General features: G+C 44.5%; 1 protein-coding gene across 2 annotated transcripts in view; it reads right to left on the reverse strand.

The window, feature by feature from the left end:
• Positions 1 to 592: 592 nt before the first annotated feature.
• Positions 593 to 26,760, reverse strand: part of GLDC (glycine decarboxylase) — a 107,626-nt gene continuing 81,458 nt past the window's right edge. For both annotated transcript variants that reach the window (XM_066257220.1, XM_066257221.1), the window contains 7 exons: positions 25,126 to 25,238; positions 23,507 to 23,648; positions 20,149 to 20,260; positions 7,711 to 7,806; positions 3,969 to 4,141; positions 1,838 to 1,918; positions 593 to 1,309 (listed from right to left, as the gene is read on the reverse strand). In XM_066257220.1, coding sequence (XP_066113317.1) covers positions 1,184 to 1,309; positions 1,838 to 1,918; positions 3,969 to 4,141; positions 7,711 to 7,806; positions 20,149 to 20,260; positions 23,507 to 23,648; positions 25,126 to 25,238 — 843 coding nt within the window. In that variant the 3' untranslated portion in view covers positions 593 to 1,183. The remainder of the gene's footprint in view (positions 1,310 to 1,837; positions 1,919 to 3,968; positions 4,142 to 7,710; positions 7,807 to 20,148; positions 20,261 to 23,506; positions 23,649 to 25,125; positions 25,239 to 26,760) is intronic.

Consider the following 26,760-nt stretch of genomic DNA (forward strand, 5'->3'; position numbering starts at 1 on the left):
TTAATTAACAAACTCCTTGTTTTCTTTGGGGGCAGTAACATGCCCAGGTAAAAGACCTCCCCATGACCCTTGCAGCTACGAGCAGCAATTGGAACCAATTCTGGCCAGTTACAAGTAAGCAGAAGTTACTAAGTGGACCCTCTGGGAAAGCATTCCAAAAGAAGTTGACTTGCATGGAATCTGCCTTTTTGTCTCGTTTTTCCGCCTTTTCCTGTCGAGAATGGGGATGTGATGCCTGGATGTGTGGCAGCCATTTGAAGACTAGGAGTGTGAAGACTCTGCAAAGGAAGACAGGACAGAAAGACTGAGGGAGCACCAGCCCTTGCTTTATTTCTTAAGTGGGAAAAAATAAACTAGTATTTGATTAAACTTCTGTAGTAAGGTTTCAGTTACACACAACCTAATACAACTCTAACAAAAAGACCAAAGTGGTATTCACTGCTGACCAAGACATACACCCTATCTTTAGCCCGCCAAAGACAAAACTGATCATGTCACAACAGCTATTATTGGGTTATGTGTTTCTTATTACCCTTCAAATCCCTCTAAACCTGTATGTGGAAGATTGAAAAATGGACCAAGAAGGTATTCTTAATCAAAATGTTTTTATTAGAATACTAATAATTGGAGATTAAAAAATACCCACACACACAAGAAAGGAGAAAAACACTCAAATGCTATTACAGATTAGGAAAATTATTTGGAGGAAAAAGATTTCTGCAGTGTATACAAAATGTAAACATTTACCCTGGGATTTCCCACAGACGGCATAGTCCATAAGGACTTATTTGAAAGAAAAATATGTCTATCAAGTCTCCAGCATAGCCTCTACTATATGTCTGTGAACTTGCTACATTGAAAGCTAAAGTTCCTAGTGTGCTCCAGATTTTCTATGCAAAAAAACTAAAAATGGCTTCTAATCAAGGCAATTTGAACATCAACAGACATGTGAAAGCAGAGGCACCAAAGCAAATCAATCTTCCAACAAGGAGCTCCCGCTCGCTATGCTAATTGTATTTACATTTACCTTGACAGAGATTACAAAACTTTACACAGTGTGTAAAATCCCTACTTGAGCCTCGGGTGGTGGTAGATGAAATATTTCTTGCTTATCAAATGCTCCAGAGAGAGGCACCAAATCAGTCATGTGAACTCAAAGAGAGGACTAAGAAGAGGCCCTCGTCTATTCAGAAAATGGAGACTCATAGACTTCCATCGGTGGGCAGGTGCAAACCAGGTGCTGGTCTCCATAGATGTCATCGATCCGGGCAATGCTGGGCCAGAATTTGTTCTCCGGTTTCACAAAGGGCTGTAAGAACAAAGGATGGAAACGTTCTGCGATGTTCTGGGAGGTTTCTCTCAGAAGAGGGGATTGCAGTAACTCTGCAGCCTAAAGCACCACTAGCCCAAGTATTCAAAAAGTATAAGAAGCTAAAAGCCAACCCTTCATTAGCATCACCCAAATCCAACTTTTGACACTTGTCCCCACCCCATCAAACAGACAGCATAGCATATAAGAAACAGAAAAGAAGGAAAGTTGCATTTGGGGCCACCTCACTGTTGGATGATGGTAGAAAACACCTCCTTGACAGGGCCTCTATTTGGTCTCTCCGCTGTGTGCCCTGCAGATTCCAGGCCTGTGGCTGACACTCAGAGATCTGAAAGCCAATGCCCATGCTCTGCGGACTTTCCTCATCATGACCCGCATTTCACAAGTGTCCCACTTAGAGTTGATATGAGACTGTAAGAGTGGGAGCCCCTCGGAGTAAGCGATGGCCCCTCGCATGCATGTGAACACTATCCCAGCTGGCACAGTCAGCTTTAGAGGAGAACTTACGAGTGGGAATGCTGCCACCTCTCTGGAATATGGCCGATCCCAGTGCGAGGATGTGATGCAGGTCAGGGAGTGTGGAGACATCTGAGATAGATATGGACGGGAGAGGGATCAGAGCAGAACACTGCCTTCTCCTCAATCAGTGAGCTTCTGACCATGTACAGAGAAGGCTTTTTTTGTTTCAATTTGTGGGGAAGGAAATCTTTGTAGGAAATTTATTTTATTATTTATTTTTTTAGCAAGAGAGACAGCGAGATGGATGGACAGAAAGGGAGAGAGATGAGAAGTACCAACTTGTTGTGGCACTTTAGTTTTTCATTGATAGCTTTCTCGTGGATGCCTTGGTTGGGGGGTGCTCCAGCAGAGCCAGTGACCCTTGCTCAAGCCAGCAACCCTGGGCGTCATGTCTATGATCCCACACTCAAGCTGGTGAGCCCACACTCAAGCTAGATGAGCGCATGCTCAAGCCAGCGACTTTGGAGTTTCAAACCTGGGTCCTCAGCATCCCAAGCTGATGCTCCACCACCTAGTCAGGTGGTAGGAAATTTTTTATTGTGGAATATTTCAAATATCAGAAAACTATGGTAATATAATAAGCACATCTTCTACCCAACATAAATCAATATATTATCATATTTGCTTAGCCTTTAAAAAAAAACCAAGAAGAAAAAAAAGAAATAAAACCCCAAAACATTAGAGGCAGCTGAAGCTGCCTGTATTTCCCCTTTCCATCTCTTTATTTACCCTCCTCCCCAATAATAGATACTATCTTAAGTTTGATTTCACCATTATCATGTTTTTACACTACTCCTGCATATATTAATAAATAGCATATAGCATAGTTTGGTATACTTTTAAACCTTGTATCATCCTATGAGTATTATTCTCCACATGCTTTTGTAAGTCAGTATTCAGTTCTTTAGATGTCTGTTGCCATTTTTAAAAACAGCCTAAATCCACCTGACTGGTGGTAGCACAGTGGATAGAGCATTGATCTGGGACACTGAGGTCACAGGTTGGAAACCCCAAGTTAACGACTTGATGCGGGCTCAGCTGGCTTGAGCACAGTCTAACCAGCTTGAGCATGGGATCTCATGGGTACTGACTTCAGCCCAAAGGTTGCTGGCTGAGCCAGGGGTCACCGGCTCAGCTAGAGACCCCCGTCAAGGCACATATGAGAAGCAATTAAGGAACAATCAAGTGCCACAACAACAAGTTGATGCTTCTCATCTTTCTCCCTTCCTGTCTGTCCATCTCTATCTTGCAAAAATTAAACAAACAACAACAACAACAAAAAAAACAGCCTAAATCCTGAAAGAATCATCAGTATCCAGAGGGAAATAATAATAATAATAATAGTACAAATGATCATATTGTATTCTTCTGTTACCCTGTCAAATTCACGCTGAGGAGGGTGTCTGCCTTCCCCCCAGGCACTGGGCCCTGCACTCCACCTCCAGCTGCACAGTTTGGGAACTTGCCTGGGCTTCCCTGAGCATCTCAGGACGTGTTGTCTGGCCTGGAGCCATAACAACACAGTCGTCATGGTATTCGCAATTCATGATACCAGCTTAATAATATCTGGACCTAAGGAGAAACGTAGGGTTCTAACCAGATATAAAATGAACATATTTTGGAAGAGTTGAGGTAATGCCTAACAAATTTTCCTCCAACATAAGCCATAAACATTGTAAAACATTCCAGCCAAGTACCAACCCAGTTGTAAGAGGTAACTCCTCTAATAAAAGAATTTATTTTTATCCAGAGTTTCAGAGGTAAATAATCTCACTACAGTGCATCAGAGTCACAGGATAAGACTTCCACAGCTAAACAAAGCCCTTCAGCCTCTGCTCCCTCTTTGGTGACCAGCTGGTGTATGTGGTGTGGAGCTCCCACAACCCCAAAACAATGACATAAACGGAGTTCAGACACTGAAAATATCTACGTTGTACTTGAGTAATCCCTATGTCAAGATTTAAACTTCCAAGTAATAAATGCATCATCTTCTCAGAAGAATGGCCTTAATTCTAGGCAAGAATATCATCTAATGAGAGAATTCACAGGTTGCTGACACTGACCCAACAATTTTTCTCCTCTGTAGGACATTTTGAATAAAGTACCAGTGCTTACACACCTTCAGTGGATTGACCTTAGGGTCCATGCGGCCCTCTTCAATGTCGGCGATTTCCTGCCGAATGCTGATCATTGCATCACAGAATCTATCCAGCTCTGCCTTGTCTTCTGACTCAGTGGGCTCAATCATGAGAGTCCCTGTCACTGGCCAGGACATGGTAGGGGAATGAAATCCTGTAAGAGAAAATGGGGAACATGTGTCACTAATTTTGACCTCTTCAATTTAGAAGAGACACTTTTGCCTGACCAGGCGGTGGCGCAGTGGATAGAGTGTCGGACTGGGATGCGGAAGGACCCAGGTTCGAGACCCCAGGATAGCCAGCTTGAGCGTGGGCTCATCTGGCTTGAGCAAAAAAAGCTCACTAGCATGAACCCAAGGTCACTGGCTCGAGTGGGGGGTTACTCAGTCTGCTGAAGGCCCACAGTCATGGCACATATGAGAAAGCAATCAATGAACAACTACGGTGTCGCAACAAAAAACTGATGATTGATGCTTCTCATTTCTCTCTGTTCCTGTCTGTCTGTCCCTATCTATCCCTCTATCTGACTCTCTCTCTGTCCCTGTAAAAAAAATAAAAATTAAATTAAAAAAAAAAAAGAGACACTTTCTATTTTATAAGTTATCCCAAGGACGTGTATCTGGGCATTCACTTCAGTACCATTTACAGAAGAAAACTTCGGAAATAACTTACTCAACAATATAGGATCAGTTAAGCAAATTTTATAGGTTATCCATATAAAAACATGCAACCATGAAAAGTATGTACAGTTACATTTGTTAAATTGGGTAAACATTCAAAAATATAAAGTGAAAAAAACCCAAGCTACATAATATTATCCCATTTTATTTAAGAAAATGACAAAGTATCTATATATATACTTTGTGCCTTATATATCTGATATATACTTATATACATTAAATAATATAATTATATAATAAAGGAGGCACCTTGAAGAATAAATTCTAAAAGAATACTAAAAAATAGCCCTGGTTGGAGAGCTTGATTGGTTAGAGCATCGTCCCAAAGCACAGGGTTGCTGGTTCAATCCCCAGTCAGGGCACATCCAGGAACAGATCAATGTTCCTGTTTCTCTCTCTCTCTTTCTACATTCCTCTCTCGCTAAACTCAATAAACTAAAAAATATATATTTTTAATACTAAAAAATAAAAAATAAATAAGAATAGTGAAATTTTAACAAGGGTTATTACCAGATAACAAGACTGGAATTTTTATATATCTTACTTTGTATTTTAGAATCTTTCTATAATGCTCATGTATTACTTGCAATTAAGAGAAATTAAAACAGTAAAGCCTACCAAAAGTTAGATAATGAGGAAGCAGGCAGTGAGGGCCTAGAGCAGGTGTCCCCAAACTACGGCCCGCGGGCCACATGCGGCCCCCTGAGGCCATTTATCCGGCCCCCTGCCGCATTTCCAAAAGGGGCACCTCTTTCACTGGTGGTCAGTGAGAGGAGCACTGTATGTGGTGGCCCTCCAACGGTCTGAGGGACAGTGAACTGGCCCCCTGTGTAAAAAGTTTTGGGACCCCTGGCCTAGAGTGAGCATTGCTGAGCCACCTCACAGATAGGGGCTGAGACGTCGGGACTCCATGGGAGGCCTTTGCCGCTGCATTGAACACAGGCAGGAGGAGTTCTACGTTACCGTAAGTTTTCACATGTAAGATTAATTAATAAGGAACAAGGTCAAAAGATTTCCTGGACAAAAGCCAAAAACAACTTTTGCCCTATTTTATACTTTTTCTGCAAAACTAAAAGATGAAGAATAGCTCTTAGGTTGACATACTGGTCAGCTGAGCTTGCCCTAGAGCATAATGATTCCCAATTCTAGTGCATCATTGCATGGGTGTTTAAGCATCGTGCTATAAGGAATTGTCTCCTCAACACAAAATTTTCAAATGTACCAATAAGCTTAAAGGAGTGAAGACCCATATACCTTCCATCTAGATTCAACAATGATGCTCATTTGGTTTATCACATATCTATTCATCCATCCACCCATCTTATTTTTGATGCATTTCAAAGTATATTGCTGTCATAAATACACTTCTCCCTTAATCACTTCAGCATGTATATAATTAATTAGAATTCAATTACAGATGGTTCACATATTTTTATGATAAAATGTTTATACAGTGAAATGTACAAATTTTAAGGGTACCATTTAATAAGTTTTGTCAAATGCATAGAACTGTCACCCAAACCAGAAAGGGATTTTTTTTTTAAACACAATATTGGTCTCATGAAGTCTGATTTCAATTCCTTGTTAGCAAATTCAGTTCAGCTCAACATATTCTGCTGTAGTGGTTTCCACACGTAGAGCTATCTGAGTTGTCTTGGAAACACAAATTCCTGGATTTTGACCCTAATTCAGCAGACCAAGGTAGGGCTCAGAAATCTGAGTTTAAAAACTCCACGTGATTCCAATCATCAATTATGTTTAAAAACCTCTGCCCTAAGGCAGTGAGCCCCACTTGTCTGCTAAGACTCATCCACTGAGTGCTTGTTAAATGTACAAACTACTGGAAATTCTAATTCAGTAGGTGTGACTAAGATCCAGAATCTGCATCATCATTTTCATTGTTTTTTTTAACCCCTTCCTCCCTCCCTTCCTCCCTCCCTCCCTCCCTCCCTCCCTCCCTCCCTCCCTCCCTTCCATCCTCCCTCCCTCCTTTCCTACCTTCCTTCCTTCCTCCCTTCCTTCCTTCCTCCCTCCCTCCCTTCCTCCCTCCCTCCCTCCCTTCCTACCTTCCTCCTTCCTTCCTCCCTCCCTCCCTTCCTCCCTCCCTCCCTCCCTTCCTACCTTCCTTCCTTCTCTCACTCATTAAACACATATATTCTGAGTGCCTACTGGGTGCCAGGCTCCTGGACAATTCTGGGCTTAGGGCCAGTGTGGCAATCGCTCCATCAAGCAGCAAAATAATGTCAAAGTTGAAGATAGAAAAGAACTTGGGAACACTGAGTGGTAACTACCTTCCTCCTAGCCCCTTCTCTCTCTCCCTCCAAATGCTGCTGTAGTCGGAGGTGTGATGCCAGGAGATTGAATCAGGTTATAGGAATAGCCAAGAGGATATTTGATGAGGTAGTTGCTAATTTCTTTAATGAAACCATTCTCTGGCTTTTCCATTTGTTATCAGTGTAACTTTGCATAATAAGATTATTCATTCAAGAGAGAATGAGTTACACACATGGGACTCCCATTATGATGAGGTAATAAACCTACTAAATTATTAAGGTGTTCACTTTCTTTATTAAAAGAAGTCACTCAAATCATTAAAATTCAAGAGGCATGATATGGTATCTTTCAGAGGGCAGTACAAATGCAGTCATAATGGCAAGATTTTTCTCTATCACTTTGAAGTTTGCCTAGAACCATGGGCTCCTCATTTAGCAGATGAATCAGTTTTCTTTCTTTTCTTTCTTTCTTTTTTTTTTTTTAAAGAAAGAGAGAAAGAGGGGGTTGAAGTGGGAAGCATCAACTCGTAGTAGTTACTTTCCGTATGTGCCTTGACTGGGCAAGCCCAAGGCTTCGAACCAGTGACCTCAGTGTTCCAGGTCAACGCTTTATCCACTGCGCCACCCCAGGTGGAATCAGTTTTCTCCGGGGACTGCACGTTCAGTTTGTACCTCCACGAAGCGGTCCACAGACAGCATAGGCAGCCACATGAATGACAACAGCCTGAGTTCCCCGCCCTACAAGGGGTCACTTCCATGAGGCCACTCACCATAATCCTGAAGCCTCTTGGCCACATCCAAAGCCTCAATATTTGCAGACTTTTTGAAGGGTCTTGTATCCAAAATAAATTCATGAGCCACATAACCTGTTTGGGAACATTTTTCATCTTAAGATTAGCATCAGCTTATTGTTTTACACAAGCAAATGGGCAAATTAATCAACTTTTTAATGCATATTAAAATGAATAGGCTCTTGGTAAGTTTATAGTTGGAAACAAAGACTTCCTCTGCTCTTATTACAAAAATAGTTTTTAACCTGTCAGGCCAATGTATCCTATTTTTGGTGCATAACACACCCATGAGCCAAGAAGCTAATGGGAGGTGGGACTTCGGTGCCAAGGCACTGCCTGAACATGCAACAGAGATTTTGGAGGATGAAATTATTTCTAATTCTGAGGACCTAAAATCTACTTACAACAATCATCACAGGCCTAATCCTTTCATACAAAATATTTCTGGCCCTGGATGTTGGCTCAGTGGATAGAGCATCCCGGGTTCAATTCCCAATCAGGGTGCATAGGAGAAGCGATCATCTGTTTCTTTTCCCCTTCCTCTCCCCCTTCTCTCCCTCTTCCTCTCCCATAGCCAGTGGCTCAACTGGTTCGAACATGGCCCCAGGAGCTGAGGCTAGTTCGGTTGGTCCTAGCATGTCAGCCTCAGGTGCTGAAAATAGCTCGGTATTAGAGTATTGGCCCCAGATGGGGCTGCTGGATAGATCCTGGTTGGGGCAAATGCAGAAGTATGCCTCACTATCTACCCTCCTGAAAGAAAGAAAGAAAGAAAGAAAGAAAGAAAGAAAGAAAGAGAAAGAAAGAGAGAGAGAGAGAGAGAAAGAAAGAAAGAAAGAAAGAAAGAAAGAAAGAAAGAAAGAAAGAAAGAAAGAAAGAAAGAAAGAAATTTAAACCTAAAGATCCAGTGACACCCTTTGCAGCAACTTTGCCCCAAACATCAAAAAACTGTTTCTGGGCCCTGGCCGGTTGGCTCAGCGGTAGAGCATCGGCCTGGCGTGCGGGGCACCCGGGTTCGATTCTCGGCCAGGGCACATAGGAGAAGCGCCCATTTGCTTCTCCACCCCCACCCCCTTCCTCTCTGTCTCTCTCTTCCCCTCCCGCAGCCAAGGCTCCATTGGAGCAAAGATGGCCCGGGCGCTGGGGATGGCTCCTTGGCCTCTGCCCCAGGCGCTAGAATGGCTCTGGTCATGGCAGAGCAACACCCCGGAGGGGCAGAGCATCGCCCCCTGGTGGGCAGAACGTCGCCCCTGGTGAGCGTGCTGGGTGGATCCCCGTCGGGCGCATGCGGGAGTCTGTCTGACTGTCTCTCCCCGTTTCCAGCTTCAGAAAATACAAAAAAAAAAAAAAAAAAACCCAAAAAAACTGTTCCTGGGCACACCTGGAAAAGCTGATGAATATTTTATTGACATCTCCACTAAGACCTCCGTTAAATTCCCAGCCTTTAAAAACCCTCAAAACAAAGGGCACAATATGTGCTCTGGCCGCATAGCTCAGTTGGTTAGAGCACTATGCCAATACACAAAGGTTGTGGGTTTGATTTCCAGTCAGGGCACATACAGAAATAGACTGATGTTTCTGTCTCTCTCTTTCTCCCCCTCTCTCTAAAACCAATTTAAAAATAGAGAACAAGTTTTTGTCTGTTGGCTTGTTTGTTTTAAAAAGGGAACGGTGTGCGCTCTCCCGCTCTGGACTACATCCTCGCCTTCCCCTTCCCCTTCTTCATCCCCCACAGGTGTGCATCTCCTAAACTCTCCTAAACTCTAAGGGTCCCCAGGTGCGCAATCGGCAGTGACAGCTTGTCCCAGGCTCACCCCCGGAACCTGTCTCTAGGGCCCCCTTTTCTCTGACTTCTCAGTGAGCCGGAGCAGCCCTGCCTCGGCTCTCTCCTGTTGCTTCTATCCTAGCCCTTTTGTTTCACTGTCCCCAGCTTTATCACACACACTCTCAAAATCTCCTGGACTCGTGCGTGAAATCTGTCCTACATGAAGTCAAGAACCCACACATTACCAGCAGGCCCTAGGCAGACCTGTTAAGGGCCAGGTCCCCTTTCTGTTTACATCTCTTCTGTGTGTATGTAAGTATACTAAACATATAGCCAAAAAACACACAGAGAATTTTACATGATTCTTCAAAAGGGCTTTTGAAGTTTTGGTTTTAGACTGAGAATTAGAAGTAGAGGCTGTCAAACAGCACGCCAAAAGTGACAAGGAGTTGATGAGGCCAAAGTCTCTGTGGAGGTCACTCCACTCTGTTCGAGTCGGTAAAACCGATTGTCCCTCTATGCCCAGGCTGCTGTCTCCCTAACAAGAGCTGTTGACTACCCATCCATCATCAAAAATAAACTACCAAACCTGACCAGGCAGTGGTACAGTGGAGAGAGCAGTGGCCTGGAATGCTGAGGACCCAGGTTCAAAACCCCGAGGTCACTGGCTTGAGCATGGGATCATAGACATGACCCTGTGGTTGCTGGCTTGAGCTCAAAAGGTCACTGGCTTGAGCAAGGGGTCAGTCACACTGCTGAAGTCCACCACCCCTCACCGTCAAGACACAGATGAGAAAGCAATCAATGAACAACTAAAGAACTGCAACAAAGAACTGATGCTTCTCATCTCTCTCCCTTTCTGTCTGTCCCTATCTGTCCCTTTCTCTCTTTCTCTAAAAATAAATAACTAAATAAACAAACAAACCACAAAGTAACTCAGCATTTTCATAAATAGAACAACATTCCTGGGACTTCCCCAAATTCCATGGCCTACACAACTGATGGATTTCCTTTGAGGAAAGTATCTATTCAGGGGATAATGTATTCTTTCTTAATCTGCTTTCCTGACTCCCAGCAAACAATGAATCTACTCACAGGTCCTTGGAGCAGACAACTCCTCAAGCCTGAGGAGAATAATAACTCCAGTCACTAAGAGCCTATGCAGATAGTCTGTGAACTGCTCTGCTTTCTACCTAGTGAACACACACGAAAAGATTGATTTTGTTTGACAAGCAAACTTCATTAGAAGGAACCACTGAGCTAAAGTCAGCCCTGGCCCTGGCCGGTTGGCTCAGTGACAGATCGTCGGCCCGGTGTGTGGAAGTCTTAGGTTCGATTCCCAGCCAGGGCACACAGGAGAAGCACCCATCTGCTTCTCCACCCTTCCCCCTCTCCTTTCTATCTCTCTTTTCCCCTCCGCAGCCAAGGCTCCATTAGAGCAAAGTTGGCCCGGGTGCTGAGGACAGCTCCATGGCCTCCGCCTCAGGCGCTAGAATGGCTCTGGCCTCAACCGAGTAAGGCCCCAGATGGGCAGAGCATCAACCCTTGGTGGGCATGCGGGTGGATCCTGGTCGGGCGCATGCGGGAGTCTGTCTGACTGCCTCCCCGTTTCTAACTTTGAAAAAATACAATACAATAAAATAAAATAAAGCCAGCCCTAATTTTGTTTGAAAAGAAAAGTAAGAAATCCCAAGACTTTGAATATACTGTCACTGCATATTTAAAAATATATGTTTTTCTAACAATCACAGATATTAAATTTGTGAGGAGTGTGATTCAGAAGTATAAGGTTGTATTCATAAGTAGGTAAACTTAAAGGGGGTAAAGTGCCAGGAGGAAAATCAGGAGATAAAGTCCTCATCAACCATTATTTCAAGAATTGTAAATGCTGTACTATGCTATTCCATTTTGGGAGCCCAACCTTTGACTGCTGTTGTTGGGGGGCAAACAGTAGGATCTTTAGTTTAGTAACAACTGAACAACAGTTTAGTAACAACAGTTTAGTAACAACTGAAAGGCTCACGAAGCCCAGCTGAGTGCTGCTAATACCAAGACTTCCTCTGCGGAGGCCCCCACCACAGCCACGTGGTTTGGGAAGAGCTCCATTTCTAAAATGAGGTTCAGATGTTATTTTCTAAATCCAGAGTCCAATGCGTTCAAATGGAAACTGTAGTTGGAATTTCAGCATCTCTTTCTCTACTTGAGCCCGGAAAGGGGTGAAATTTAAACTTGGTGGCTTTTAGAGGCCAGATCTCAAGATGTTCTTTTTGTTTGCAGTTTTTAAGGAGAAAAGAGATATAAACCTTCAATGGCATATGGTAAATCAGGACAATCTGAAGTAGACATTGCATAAATTGATCAGTGCAAGTTTTAATTTTCACCAAGTAGGTGTTTCTGCTGGGCCTAACCATGGGCTATATCTGAGAGTCTGAATAGATACCAAATCAAAGAAACAAGGAGAGGCCCTGGCCGGTTGGCTCAGCGGTAGAGCGTCGGCCTGGCGTGCAGGGGACCCGGGTTCGATTCCCGGCCAGGGCACATAGGAGAAGCGCCCATTTGCTTCTCCACCCACCCCTCCTTCCTCTCTGTCTCTCTCTTCCCCTCCCGCAGCCAAGACTCCATTGGAGCAAAGATGGCCCAGGCGCTGGGGATGGCTCCTTGGCCTCTGCCCCAGGCACTAGAGTGGCTCTGGTCGCGGTAGAGTGATGCCCTGGAGGGGCAGAGCATCACCCCCTGGTGGGCAGAGCATCGCCCCTGGTGGGCATGCCGGGTGGATCCCGGTCGGGCGCATGCGGGAGTCTGTCTGTCTCTCCCCGTTTCCAGCTTCAGAAAAAAGAAAAAAAAAAAGAAAGAAAGAAACAAGGAGAGGAGAAGGTGGGATGATGGAAAGGCAAAATAAAAGAGTCTTGGCTCTAGGGGAACATCCCCCCCACACCTTCCAGAAGTTAATTACTTTTTGAGGCTACAGAACGTGCTACAGAAAAAAGGAGACTTCTCAAACCCCCCTGGACTTTATTGACTCCCAAGCCCAGAGTGACTGTAGAAATACATGGAACTCACTAGTGATGACTCTATATAGCTTTGGTGAAAAAGCAACTGTCCAGCCTTTCAGTTATCCAAGACCACAATTAGCAAAATCAACACCCCTTACTGTTTCCCTGGGAGAGGTGGGTAGGCGGGGCCCCTGGCAGATCTCCTCACAGAGAGGGATGTGAGAGACCAGCTCCTGAGGCCTGTGTCTGCCAATAGGGCCACCAGGAAACCTCTTCAGGGACAAGAATTTCCAGGCAGAGTTAGTTTGTCCAAAGTCAATATAGGACAGGCATTTAAGAATTTAAAACATAAATAAAAACATTGGGATATTAACAATGTTGTCTACTCCACTGATAGGAACTCCATTTGGATCAAGAAGTGTCTATGAGAGTAAACACCTGTAAATATTTTATTTATTTATTTTTATTGATTGATTTTAGTGAGAGACGAAGGGAGAGAGGGACAGGAACATTGATCTGTCCCTGTGTGTGCCCTGACCAGGGATCACACTGGCAACCTCTGTGCTTCAGGACGATGCTCTAACCAACTGAGCTATTTGGTCAGGGCACCTGTGAATTTTTCAAATTCTTCCTTTAAAGAAGTATTATTGGCAAAGATGTAAAGAAAACGGAAGCCTTATTCACGGTTGGTAGGAATGCAGATTGGTGCAGCCACTGTGGAAAGCAGTAGGGAGTTACCTCAAATATAAAAAATGGAACTGCCTTATGACCCAGGGATTCCTCTTCTGGGAATTTATCCAAAGAAACCTGAAACACTAATTCAAAAGATGCACCCCCACGTTCACCTCAGCATCATTTATAATAGCCAAGATTTGGAAGCAGCCCAAATGTCCATCAGTAGATGAGTAGATAAAAAAGCTGTGGTACATTTATACAATGGAATACTACTTAACCATAAAAAAGAAAGAATCTTACCCTTTGCAACGGCATGGGTGGACCTGGAGAGCATTACTCTAAGTGAAATAAGCCAGTCAGAGAAGACAAGTATCATGATTTCACCCATATGTAGACTCTAATGAACAAAATGAACCAACAAGCAAAACAGAGATAGACTAATAGCAAGCAGGCTGACAACTGTCAGGGGTACGGGTACTGGGGGGCAGAAATTGAACAAAAAAAAAGAGAGAGAGAGAAAATTCATGGAAAAAATGCATTATTTTACCTGAGATAATTCTTTTCCTTCCACATGTTAGCAGAATAAATACTGCTGCTCCCCATCCCAATTCTTGCTTGTCACTTTTGCTTCACAAAACCATAAGCCTCAACCATTTAGCAGGTATTTTCAAACCTCTCAAAGAAATAGTTTATAAGGCCCTGGTCGGCTGGCTCAGTGGTAGAGTGTCAGCCTGGAATGTGGAAGTCCCAGGTTCGATTCCCAGTCAGGGCACACAAGAGAAGTGACCATTTGCTTCTCCACCCCACCCTTACCCCTTCTCTTTCTCCACCCGCCCCCCACAGCCATGGTGCTAAAATTACTTGGCTGCGAGCATGGCCCCAGATGGGCAGAGCATCGGCCCCAGACAGAAGTTGCAGGTGGATCCCAGTTGGGGCTCATGTGGTAATCTGTTTCTCTATCTCCCCTCCTCTCACTTAAATAAAAAAATACAGGCCCTGGACAGTGGTAGAGCATTGGCCCAGGATGTGGATGTCCTGGGTTCTATTTACAGCCTGGGCACACAGGAGAAGTGACCCTCCTCCTTCTCTCTTTCTCTTCCCCTCCTGCAGCCATGGCTCAACTGGTTCCAGTACACTAGCCCCATGTGGCTTCCTAGAGCCTCTGCCTCAGGTGCTGAAAATAGTTAGATTGCAGAGCATTGGCCCCAGATGGGGGTTGCTCAGTGGATCCCAGTCAGAGTGCATGTGGGATTCTGTTTCTTTATCTCCCTTCCTCTCACTTGAAAAAAAGAAAAAGGAAAAAAAAAAAAGAAATGGTTCATAAAAGGAGGCCTGGAGTTCATTAAAATTATTGTCTCACCACATGCAGCCCCATGTTCATTGCAGCATTGTTCACAGTGGCCAGGACATGGAAACAACCAAAAAGCCCGTCAATAGATGACTGGAGCTCTGATTTTCCCATCAGCATTGAAGAGGGCTCCCGATCCCATCCTCTTTTCTCAGTCCAGATATACAGGAAAGGTTTATATAGGCAGATGGGGATCCTCAAATGCCTCACCGAGATCTTCTAAGCATGGCTCTTAAGGTCTTATATCCAGATGGCCAGGCTCAGATGATCCACCCCAAGCCTTCAGACTTCCGGAATCCTGGCCCAGGGCGGCACCAGCTTATCACTCAGGTGTATCTATCCCACACTGCCTGGACAGAACCATGCCAGGTGGAAGTGAGGCTACTGCTGGCCTACAACTCCAACTCACGCATTCCCAAATGCCCCTGGATCGAGGGGGGCGAACTATTGCCCCAGGTGGAAATCAGCATCGAGGGCACCATCCCCTTCAGCAAGTCTGTGAAGGTTTACATAATGCCCAAACCCGGGAGGCGCTGAGTCACAGGCAGCCTTTATGGCCGTGGCCATGAAGGCCCTTCATGGTGTCAGAGTGAGCCAGACGCTAGGAGGACTTCCCTGGAAATGGTGTGGAGGCATGAGGAGAAACAAGCGACTTCTACAGTTTGTCTGATATCAAACACAAGATAAATTATTTTGTGTTGAGACTACAAAAACCTTAACATCTATCCCTTTCCCCTCATCCCTCCCTGTAATAAAGTTGAGAAAACACCAAAAAAAAAAAAAAAAAATAGATGACTGGATAAAGAAGATGTGGCACATAAACACTATGGAATACTACTCAGCCATAAGAAATGATGACATCAGATCATTTACAGCAAAATGGTGGGATCTTGATAACATTATACGAAGTGAAATAAGTAAATCAGAAAAAAACAGGAACTGCATTATTCCATACGTAGGTGGGACATAAAAGTGAGACTAAGAGACATTGATAAGAGTGTGGTGGTTACGGGGAGGAGGGGGAGGGAGAAGGAAAGGGGGAGGGGAGGGGCACAAAGAAAACTAGATAGAAGGTGACAGAGGACAATCTGACTTTGGGTGATGGGTATGCAACATAATTGAACGACAAGATAACCTGGACATGTTATCTTTGAATATATGTATCCTGATTTATTGATGTCGTCCCATTAAAAAAATAAAATTATTAAAAGAAAATAAAAAAATTGTCTCACAGTCATCGGTAATTCTGAAGTCTTATTCAGAGTTAGTCAACAGGATTAAGATGAATAACAGTCTTCAAATTATTGTCATTAGACATTTTAGAATATGATGTATTTAAAAACATTTCTATTTTGGGCCCTGGGGAGATACAGTGATAATTTTTTTTTAGCCCTAAAATTCGAAGCCTCAAATTGTATAATGATTGTGTTTACCAGACCAAACATGTGATGATTTTTGTTTTCATGAACTTTGGGATCGGGTAATAAAGTCAATAATCACCGATCTATTTCTGCTTGAGATGAGAAATGGAATTCATTATTTAATTCTGGGGTGAAATGTCAAAACAAATAGAAATTGTATCTGTCTTTTCTGCTGCAAGTCCCCTAAGACTGAGACCAGCTCTGCCCGCATCAGTCACTTCAATGCGAAGACAGGGCAGCGCCCGAGTACTGCTGGCTGCTGCCCTGCCTCCTGGAGAGCCCTCCGCCCCCACAGTACAGAGCACACGCATCACACGCATTCCTGCTTAGAGAACTACCCCTTGCATCACGCCACTCAATGCACATGCTAAAGAGCACTGCATTGTACATGCTAAGTGAGTGATTTGTGTGGTGTCTGAATTCTATCTCAGTGAAGTTGTCAAAGTTAATCATAAGAAAATTTTTAATATAAATTTTTTTAATAAAGAAAAAACCCATAAATATTGATAGATTAGAGCAAAAAGATCATTTTTAACTCATCAGGCTAGCTAAGATATTTTGTTTTTGGTTTGTGTTGCTTTTTCATGGTCACTGGGGCCTGATGGGATGGTCACACTCATCTGTTAACAGTGTGAAATAATCGGCACGATGTCTCTAGGGAACAACTGGGCCATAAGTAGCAAGAGCTGCAATGAATTCGTATCCTCTGACATAATTATTTTTCTTCTACAACTCTAACCTAGGGAAATAATCAGACATGTTTGTGTTTTTTAAAATCTCAATAAAGGATATTAATTGCAGCATTGTTAGAAATGCTAACAACTTGAGGAAAACCCTATAAAATTGCTTAAGTCATGACACACTCATACAATAGAATTGATGTAGCCACTTTCTTTTTTTTAGCGAGAGAGATGTGGGTGTTACACAGGCACAAAGGGAGAGAGATGAGAAGCATCAACTCCTAGTTGCATCACTTTAGTTGTTCATCAATTGCTTCTCATGCATGCCTTGACCAGGGGGTTCCAGCTGATCCAATGACCCCTTGCTCAAGCCAGCAACCTTGGACTCATGTCTATGATCCAACACTCAAGCTGGCGACCCTCTGCTCAAGCCAGCAACACGGGATTTCAAACCTGAGTCCTCAATGTACCAGGTCGAAACTCTAGTTACTGTGCTACCACTTGGTCAGGCTGATGTAGCCATTTTCAAAAAACATTGAAGGGCATGGTGAGAAGGAATACAGCAACATATTAACAGCAGCTATGCCTGCTGGATAGAACCATGGATCATGTATATTTTCTTTCTCAGATTTCTTTATTTTCCAAAGTTTCTATGCACCTATATATTATTATATAACCAGATAAACAAATGCTGAAGCTATTCCTGAAGGACAACACATAAGTAGGATGTATTTCACAGCCCAGGAGCTAAACTTGAATTAATTAGTGACTCTAGGAGTTTCTTTAATATCCACTTCAGAAGCATTTCATTGTGTTGCTTAGAGACATATGGCCCACAACTTCCTCTTCTCCTCTTTGGGGAGCATTCCTATTCAGAGCTCTGCCTATTTAGTTCTTTTCTGTTTTCAGACTCTAGAACCAACCCTCTGGGTCCATATTTGTAAGGCAAGATCAGCCTTTAAATAAAAAATTGCAGCCTAACCAGGCGGTGGCGCAGTGGATAGAGCGTAGGACTGGGATGCAGAGGACCCTGGTTCAAGACCCCGAGATCGCCAGCTTGAGCAAAGCTCATCAGGTTGGACCCAAGGTTGCTGGCTCCAGCAAGGGGTTACTTGGTCTGCTGTAGCCCCACGGTCAAGGCACATAATGAGAAAGCAATCAATGAACAACTGAGGTGTTGCAATGAAAAACTGACAATTGATGCTTCTCATCTCTCTCTGTTCCTGTCTGTCTGTCCCTAACTATCCCTCTCTCTGACTCTCTCTCTCTGTCTCTATAAAAAACAAACAAACAAAGCAAACAAAATAAATAAGAAATTGCAGATGCAGATGTGCACTCCTCACAAAGTCATAGAGAGGCCTCGTTCCTGAGGCCCACAGTCCGGGCAGGCTGACTCCTGACTGTTTCTCAGCTCCAAGTCCCCTCTGTTCCTGCTCTCGGACTCTGAGCCCACACCCAACACACCATCCCCTCCCCTCACCTCCCGGGTGCCCTGTCTATTATTCCCTCTACTAAACTCCTCTCTCTGCTCTCCACTGCTGTTTCCCTGGAATGAAGATCATGTTGTTTGTTTATTTAAAAACAAAATAAAACTGCATCCTATTGCAGCAGCTCCCGTCATCACCGAACTCCCCCAAACCATGAGTGCTTCTCACATCTCCTCCCCAACCTTAGTCCAATTCCCAGCCCATTTCCACCGGCATCTGCCTCACCATTTTGCCCTACCTGCTTTCAAGGGTGACCAAACACTTCCTAACTGTTAAAGGCAAAGGGGCCTGTGAAGAGGCCTATCAGAGAAGACCTTCAGGCTATCTCTCCCTGTGGGACAACACATTTCTGCTGACAGGGTGCTGTGCTTGGTGCTAGGTACAGAACTGCAGCAGGCAGGAGTTTGGGGTCAATGGCTAGAGCCAGATGATAAACCACATGGGAGAGATCCTCAATGCGGAGGGAGCCAAGAGGAGGAAGGACTTCTCTCCACCTGAAAAGGGAGGCTCCAGGGAGGAGGCGGAGCCGGAATAGAAGAGGTTTCTGGGGGGGGGGAGGAGGTGTTGTAAAAACTAGGAGTGGGGGGATGGCTCTAAAACCACTTAAGGAATGGAGTCCCCCCTCACTGGGGCCCCTTCCTCTGCATCCCTCTTAATGGAGCCATCTGCTTGATGAGTTCTGCTCTGGCTTTTCAATACTCTTTCTCGGATCCCACCATTCCCAAGAGTCTGCTCTCAGAGTCTGTGTCCTCTGCATGTCGGCCTGGGTCCAGCCCGTCCCATCACTTCCACGGTAACTTTGTTCCTGTCGGTTATTTCCTCTATTATAGGCCAAGAGGATTACCTAAAATTTCTCTTCACGCTCAACTTGCCAGTAACTAAGTCTCACTGATTCTACTTTTAATGGCATGTTCAGCCCATGCCACTGTCTTAACGATTTCCACATTCACCTAATCCTGTCATTCCTCTCCCCAAAAACCTTTCTGGCTAGAGGTAATGTCCAGAGCCAGCCTTCTAAGACCTTCAAGGCCCCATGCTACCTCTCCAAACTCATTTTCATATGCTCCTTCTCCTCCTACTCTATCCTTCAACCCACCCAGCACTCCCCCCACCCAGACACTCCTTTGTCCCCAGCTTCCTCCTGGATCTCTTTTCTTGGACTCGGCTACACTTCCTTCCAGACTCATCTCCAATGGTTATTCTGTCCCAACTACTCTGTCTTGCCTCTGCCCAACCTGAACTTCTCCACTCTTTTAGGACCTTGTGACATTTTATTTTTAAGTGAGAGGAAGGAAGACAGTGAGATAGACTCCCATATGTGACCAGACTAGGACCCACCCAGCAACCTCTGTATGGGTCCAATGAGCTATTTTTAGTGCCTGAAGTTGATGAGCTCAGACCAACCAAGCTATCCTCAGCACCTAGGCCCATGTTCAAATCAACTGAGCCACCGGCCACAGGAGGGGAAGAAGGAGAGAAGGGGGAAAGGGAGGATTAGAGAAGCAGATGGTCGCTTCTCCTGTGTGTCCTGACCAGGAATCAAACCTGGGGATGCCAGGCCAGTGCTTCATCCACTGAGCCAACAAGCCAGGGAAGCATTTTTATTTTCAAATTAAATGATTTTAGAGAAAAAGGAAGAGAAACATTAATTTGTTGTTCCACTAATTATGCATTCACTGGTTGAATCTTCTGTGTACTCTGCCCAGAAATTGAACCCACAACCTTGACATATTAGGATGATGCTCTAACAACTGAGCTACCCAGCCAAGGCAGGGGATCGTGGCGTTTATGTATACATCTCTCAGTGGTGTGGGCTCCTTGTTGGCCTGGGCTACAGAGACTAACTTCATCACAGAGACTTGCGAACGCTGATATCCCTGAACTGTCCACAATTTAAATTGAGGTTATTTCCAATAACACTACACTTTTCTCTGGTATATGCTAAGAAACACAAATTTTCCACTCACTTCAAAAAAATCACACCTCATAAGTCAAACTTGGTCTGGCCAAGAAAAAAAACAAAATGATGATAGACTAAAGTTAATACTTGCCTCTTGCACCCCGGTAAAGGACTCTGTAGTGTTTTTCTAAGCGCTTGGCCATGTAGTTGGCATTTAATATAGCAATTTCCGTAGCTTGTTTAAGGCCCTTGCCTCCCATCATCTGTAACAGAGCAAAAAAGAGCCATCGACCACAGAACAGGTATACCCAACGGGCACTAAACAATGACAACCCCAGAGAAACCCCCCCGCAAAGGAAGTCAGCCCACCATCACTCTGTAAATTGCAGATGAATGGAAAATCCCAACAAGGACATTTGTCAGTCCTCTCTAAGCTTAAGATAATTTTTGGTTTTCTCCTTTGAACAGTAATTTTACATTTGTTATTGTGGTAACAAAGCCTACAGCAAAGCAAGATTGACCACTGACTATAGTGTTATCTAAAAAGGAAAAAGATGCCTGACCGGGCTGTGGCGCAGTCTGGACTGGGATGCGGAGGACCCAGGTTTGAGACCCTGAGGTTGCCAGCTTGAGTGCGGGCTCATCTGGTTTGAGCAAAGCTCACCAGCTTGGACCCCAGGTCGCTGGCTTGAGCAAGGGGTTACTCGGTCTGCTGAAAGCCCGCGGTCAAGGCACATTTGAGGAATGCAATCAATGAACAACTAAGGTGTTGCAATGAAAACTGATGATTGATGCTTCTCATCTCTCTCCTAACCCTAACCGTCTGTCCCTGTCTGTCTGTCCCTATCTATCCCTCTCTCTGACTCTCTTTCTCTGTCTCTGTAAAAAAAAAAAAAAAAAAAAAAAAAAAAAAAAATATATATATATATATATATATATATATATATAAAGGAAAAAGATTGTTTTTAGGCTATATTCATTTAGGGGAATTTTTGTTTGTTTACTGTGAATTTGAAATATTTGCCAAGAACCCCATGGGGTCTTGGCAAAAATCCCCACTGAATCAATTTTTTTATGATTTGTCTTCTGACTGTCCAGTCAAGTCCATTTATGTTTAACAACTGCCGGGTTCAATTGTATCCTTTCCTGGTGGTCCATAAGTCCCTGGGTTATATGGGGTGAACATCATAACTGGCAAAGAGATTAAAGTCAAGAGTGTACAATTTTTATTGCCTACATTCTTCAGAATATATCATGTACAATGGAGGCTTGATATGTATTGAATACATAGCTAATCAAAAGCACATGAGAAAGCATCAAATAAAATAACAGAGACACTGAAGTCTAAAGTAAGGAGAGGACACATTTTGCCAGGCTGCACAAAGGGTTCCTAGAATAAGATTTTTTTTAGAACTTGAGTGAAAACTTAAAAATAGGTAGAGTTTAGACAGACGAGAAAGAAGGCACTCCAGATGAGAAGAATGACAGGATCCAAGGTGTAGAAGGGAAGGTGCTTGGCTGTAGTCTGGGAGTCACTATAGAGCCTGGTGAGCTGTAGCTACTCTTACAGCTCATACCTTTGCTAGGAAAGACATGGACTTGGTTCAGTTGGCCACTGGCTCTCCAGTTGTGCATCAGAGTTACAAAGCAGCTTGATGGTCCAAGCCCTACCCCAAATATGCTGAATTTGATTCTCTCTGAAACCTGAGCCTGTGCATTTTGGAAAAAATCCCCTAAGGAGTCCATATAGACTAGTAAGACCCAGTATTGATTGCAAAGGGAAGCAAGGAGTGAATTTGGGGCCCTTAGGGGGATCTAGCAGATCTAAGGGAGAGTCTAAGATGGACTTCCAATAGAGAAGCAGGAAGAGAAAAGGTCGTTCTAGAGTCCAGGTGCTAGGGAACAACAGCCTGAATTAAAGAGAGGGCCCAACGTCAAAGGGACAGCTTAAACCCTATTTTATTTATTTCACGTGTGTGTGTGTGTGTGTGTGTGTGTGTGTGTGTGACAGAGACAGAGAGAGATGCAGAGAGAGAGACAGATAGGGACAGACAGGAAGGGAGAGAGATGAGAAGCATCAATTCTTTGTTGTGGCTCCTTAGTTGTTCATTGATTGCTTTCTCATATGTGCCTTGACCAGGAGGCTACAGCAGAGCAAGTGACCCCTTACTGAAGCCAGCAACCTTGGGCTTCAAGCTAGCAACCTTTGGGCTCAAGCCAGTGACCACGGGGTCATGTCTATGATCTCACACTCAAGCCAGTGGCCCCGTGCTCAAGCTGGTGAGCTCGTGCTCAAGCCAGTGACCTTGAGGTTTTGAACCTGGGTCTTCTGCATCCCAGTCTAATACTCTATCTACTGTGCCACCAACTTGTCAGGCTATTTCACTTTTAACTGAGGCTCTGTCTGGTATTCCTGGCATATGGCCAGATCAGCCTGGGGCATTTATTTTCTATCTGTGGGAAATCATCTCCAACCCAACTAGGTTCCTAACAAAGAACCCAGGTTTACAGGACCTCAGGACCAAAAGGAAGCTGGGAATTAGATTCTGTTTGTAAAGAAGCAGAGCTTTATTATGATTGTTTTTGTTGTTACTATTTGCAAAACAACAAAGCAGGTTTTAGTCTCTGAGGTACAGAATTGTTGTTCCAGCTTCCCAGAAAGTTTTCCTTGAGAATCACAAATACCACACTGTGCAGGAATAACAGCCAGCCCCAGAGAGCCATCTGCATGATTTGCATAGCTGAGTCCGGGGTTTTGTCTCACCACAGCCACCCTTTCTCTAAGGAGGGAAACCAATGTGGGAAGCCTGCTCTAATTAGTAGCTGAACAAGCATTCCTATCCAATGCTCAGTCTTGTCAGCCAGGAGGTGGGCAGGCCAGTTTGAATGAGAGCTGTATAAACTTTGGCCCCAGCGTATTTTGGAGAAACACAAAGGAAGGAAGCCTGTTCTCTGACAATGTCTAATTACCCCCGAGAGTACAATTCCACAGGTCGTGAAGGGCAAAGAGCTTTGGGAAACCACCATGTAAGCAAAGTTCTGCTACTTTTCATCTTATCCTCCAGGCTTCCAAGAAATATAAAGCAAAGTGAGATGTATTGTTAAAATTTATCCCAGGATCTCTACCAAGTGTAATAATTAGTATGTACACTGTTTTTCACTTGCAAGAGGCCATACAGGAAACCAGATGATGTGGTCAGAACATCCACATGAGTCATAGAACTTAACTCTGTCTGGAAAAATAAACCTGGTGTGTTAATTTCTCTGACGTTGAACCCACTATAAGAACCCAAAAGAAATAGCATAATGAAGACTAGATGAAATTAATTTTAGCTGATCTTCTGTAGGAAGGCTTCTTTCACCCAAAGTTATCAACAAGCTTCACTAACCATATCTCAGATCATGGATTGTTTTCATTTTTAATTTAACACGGAAGTCGGCAACTACAGTTCCCCACCTACATACACATCACATCCCCCACCCACCTACCACACATCCACAGGCCTCACCTTAATATAAGCCCATGAAACGGGCAGGATGGAACTAGAGCCCCACGGGGCTGCGCTGACGGTACCCATAGGCCGGGCATCCTCGTCTGGCTTTACCGAAATGATAGGATGATTGGGCAGAAAAGGGGCAAGATGCTTCTTCCTAAAGTTTTTAAGTACAAATTCAGAAGATGGAAAAAGATCCAGTCCAACCAAACAGGTAAGTGCTGGGCCCTCTGAGGAAGTTCTATTCCTAGCAGAGGAGTTGTGACAGTGGAAAGGACCAAACACCTGCTAAGAAGCAGATGTTCAGGAAGTGTTCCTTCCTTCCTTCCTCCTTCACTGAAAACATGGCTCACCAGCAATCAGTGTTCCAGCGGCTCACCCAGGAACTGTGGAGGAGGATTTGACAGGAGCAGGCAGCCACGGAATAGCAGGCGGAGCCATGGGCTCACGAGGATGTGGGGGCATCCCAGGCCCAAACCCTCTCCCTCCCAGCTCCGCCCCCCACACTCCTTCCCAAGGCATCTAAGGGACATAAAAGGATGCTGTGGAGAAGAAACCCATGGGACTGGGCCTACACATAAAAGGCCTGCATGTGAACATCATTCACCTGCTTCCCTACAGCTGAGGTACTGGGCCTCTTCCACTTGTAATAAATAATAATCAAAAAAGAAAAGAAGAAAAAAAAGGAAAAGAAAAAATGAAAGCTGAAAAAAAGGGGGTCAGGATTTTATCAACCCTATAAACTGGCCCCTTTGGCGCATTTTTGGAAGACTGAAGATTGGGACATGGCTGTTCAGCATCACTTTTGTAAGATGATTTGATTCCACAAAATGATATAACAGCTACAAGATATTCATTCCTTTGGTCTTATTCTGACTACATCCAATTATTTCCAGTACTAAAGCTTATTTCCTCCTTACTTATCTCAGCTGCAATAAGAATTCAAGCTACAAAATCTTTAACACCTTTATCCAATTCAATTGGGGGGAGGAGGGATAAGATCACTTAAGTTCTACTCTTTCAGGAAATTTCAGCTATATAATACAGTGTGATCAGCTACAATCACCATGATAGACATTAGAACCTCAGACTTCATTCATCTCACAACTGAAAGTTTGTACCGTTTTACCTACTTCTCCTACCCCCACCCCACCCCACAGCTCCTGGCAGCCATTTTTCTACTAGTTCTTTTGCTGTTGTTATTGTTGTTAGGTAATTCACTTTCAATGTAACAATCAGCTGATTTTAAAGAGAAAGAAATAAAAAAAAAAAAATAGCTTCTTGTCAGTCCGAGTCTGAAAAGCACTCTCAGGTGCTAATATTCCAGTTTTGATCTGTAATACTCCAGTAAAGCTCCCTCTTCATTACTCTGTTAATAAACGTGTCCTGTCTGTACATATATGGGAGCTACTGTGGCCAAACATTGTGATTAATAAAATCCACTAATTATGTTCCTCTTTGGACATACTCGAAAAGTATCCCTTCCACTGCTCCTCCCCCAGCACGGACAGGCACACTATATAGGAAGGTAACCTTGACACTTGAAGACCTCAGTGGGAATAATAGTGAGTTTGGGGTCACTCTTTCATTCTCAGTCTCCAAAGCCACGCTGAAACCAGCGGCCTTGAACTCACACTCCGATGGGCCCCATGCCAGGGCCGCCTCCTCCATGGGGAATGCAGAAGGTCTTGTGAAGATTTAGGTGTGAGACATCAGATCCAAAGTCTCCAGGACGACAGATTCCCACCTGCCACAAAGGGAAAGAGACAAAAGCAAAAGTCAAGAACTTGAAAGGGCCCTCTGGAGAGGCAGCCATGCTGTCTGCCGAGCCCCTCCCCTCAGGGGAAAGGCAGCCAGCGCTGTTCACAGACACAGCCTCGGTGCTGGCTGGGTTCTGCAGGCAAAGCCTGGCCTTCTATAGGCAGTGTGGCTTCTGTGGTTTCTGTGGAAACAGCAACTGACCATTCAGCCTAATTTAGATTCTAAAATACGTATTTGAATATCTAGTCAATTCCTAATTATCCACCCCCAGCGCGAGGAAAGAAAGTGCCCCAGCACAAAAAGCCTTGCTGTTTCCATCTCGGCAGTCTACTTCCCCTGCATGGTCGCCGCTTGGGTATCATGCACTTTCTCGAAGGGTCCCTTCGGGCACCCTGATGGAAGGGGCTGGAGGGCTGCCCAAGAGGATGCTGAACCTGTTTTCCTGACACCATCCCGATGCCAATGACAACATTCAAAAGATGTCCCTGCCACTTTGGCATTAGGGCTGATTTTGACTGTAGCCAAAGATAAAGAATACATTTATGCTATTGAAGCAACAGACAATCCCTGGATTATACTCACAAAGAGAATCAGATAGAAAAAAGAAATGCAGAAAGAAGCTGAAATAGTAAAACAAGCAATAAGAAATAAGATTCTGGCAGGGAGGATGACACTCCTCTGCCCCAGTGGCTCCCTACAGCCTTTTCTCAGAGATGCACATCTCACAGACCTCCTCTTCTGTGGGCAGTCAGGATCTGCCCTTCAGGGGTAGAACTAGTCAGCTGTTTCACACTGATGAAGCGGAAGCCGGGTTAATGGACTGTCCAAGGCCATGGAGGATCAACATTCACCAGTGGCCAGAATTTGGGGCTGAATTCCCTCAGGAAGGCAGTCAGGCGAACTTGCCTTTGGCACGGCCAGACTGCTCAGAACCCCTCCCTGCCCCGACAAGCTAAAGGCATTCAGCTCATCCCCTGCTTCCTTTTAACCCTTTGCCTCCTTCACCACATCCCCCACCAATCTCAGTGAAACTGGGGTACTTTGTTTAAAATTGGAAATAAAGTCAGCCTTAGTTCTGAATTCAGTGTCATTCTTTATTTTTTTATTTTTATTTTTTTGTATTTTTCTGAAGCTGGAAACCAGGAGGCAGTCAGACAGACTCCCACATGTGCCCGACCGGGATCCACCCGGCACGCCCACCAGGGGGCGATGCTCTGCCCATCCGGGGCGTCACTCTGTCGTGACCAGAGCCACTCTAGCACCTGGGGCAGAGGCCAAGGAGCCATCCCCAGCTCCCGGGCCATCTTTTGCTCCAATGGAGCCTTGGCTGCGGGAGGGGAAGAGAGAGACAGAGAGGAAGGAGAGGGGGAGGGGTGGAGAAGCAGATGGGCGCTTCTCCTGTGTGCCCTGGCCAGGAATCGAACCTGGGACTCCTGCATGCCAGGCCGACGCTCTACCACTGAGCCAACCTGCCAGGGCCCAGTGTCATTCTTTAGACAACAAAAAAG

This window comes from Saccopteryx bilineata, chromosome 2 (genome assembly GCF_036850765.1).
Source record: "Saccopteryx bilineata isolate mSacBil1 chromosome 2, mSacBil1_pri_phased_curated, whole genome shotgun sequence".
Classification (NCBI taxonomy): Eukaryota; Metazoa; Chordata; class Mammalia; order Chiroptera; family Emballonuridae; genus Saccopteryx; species Saccopteryx bilineata.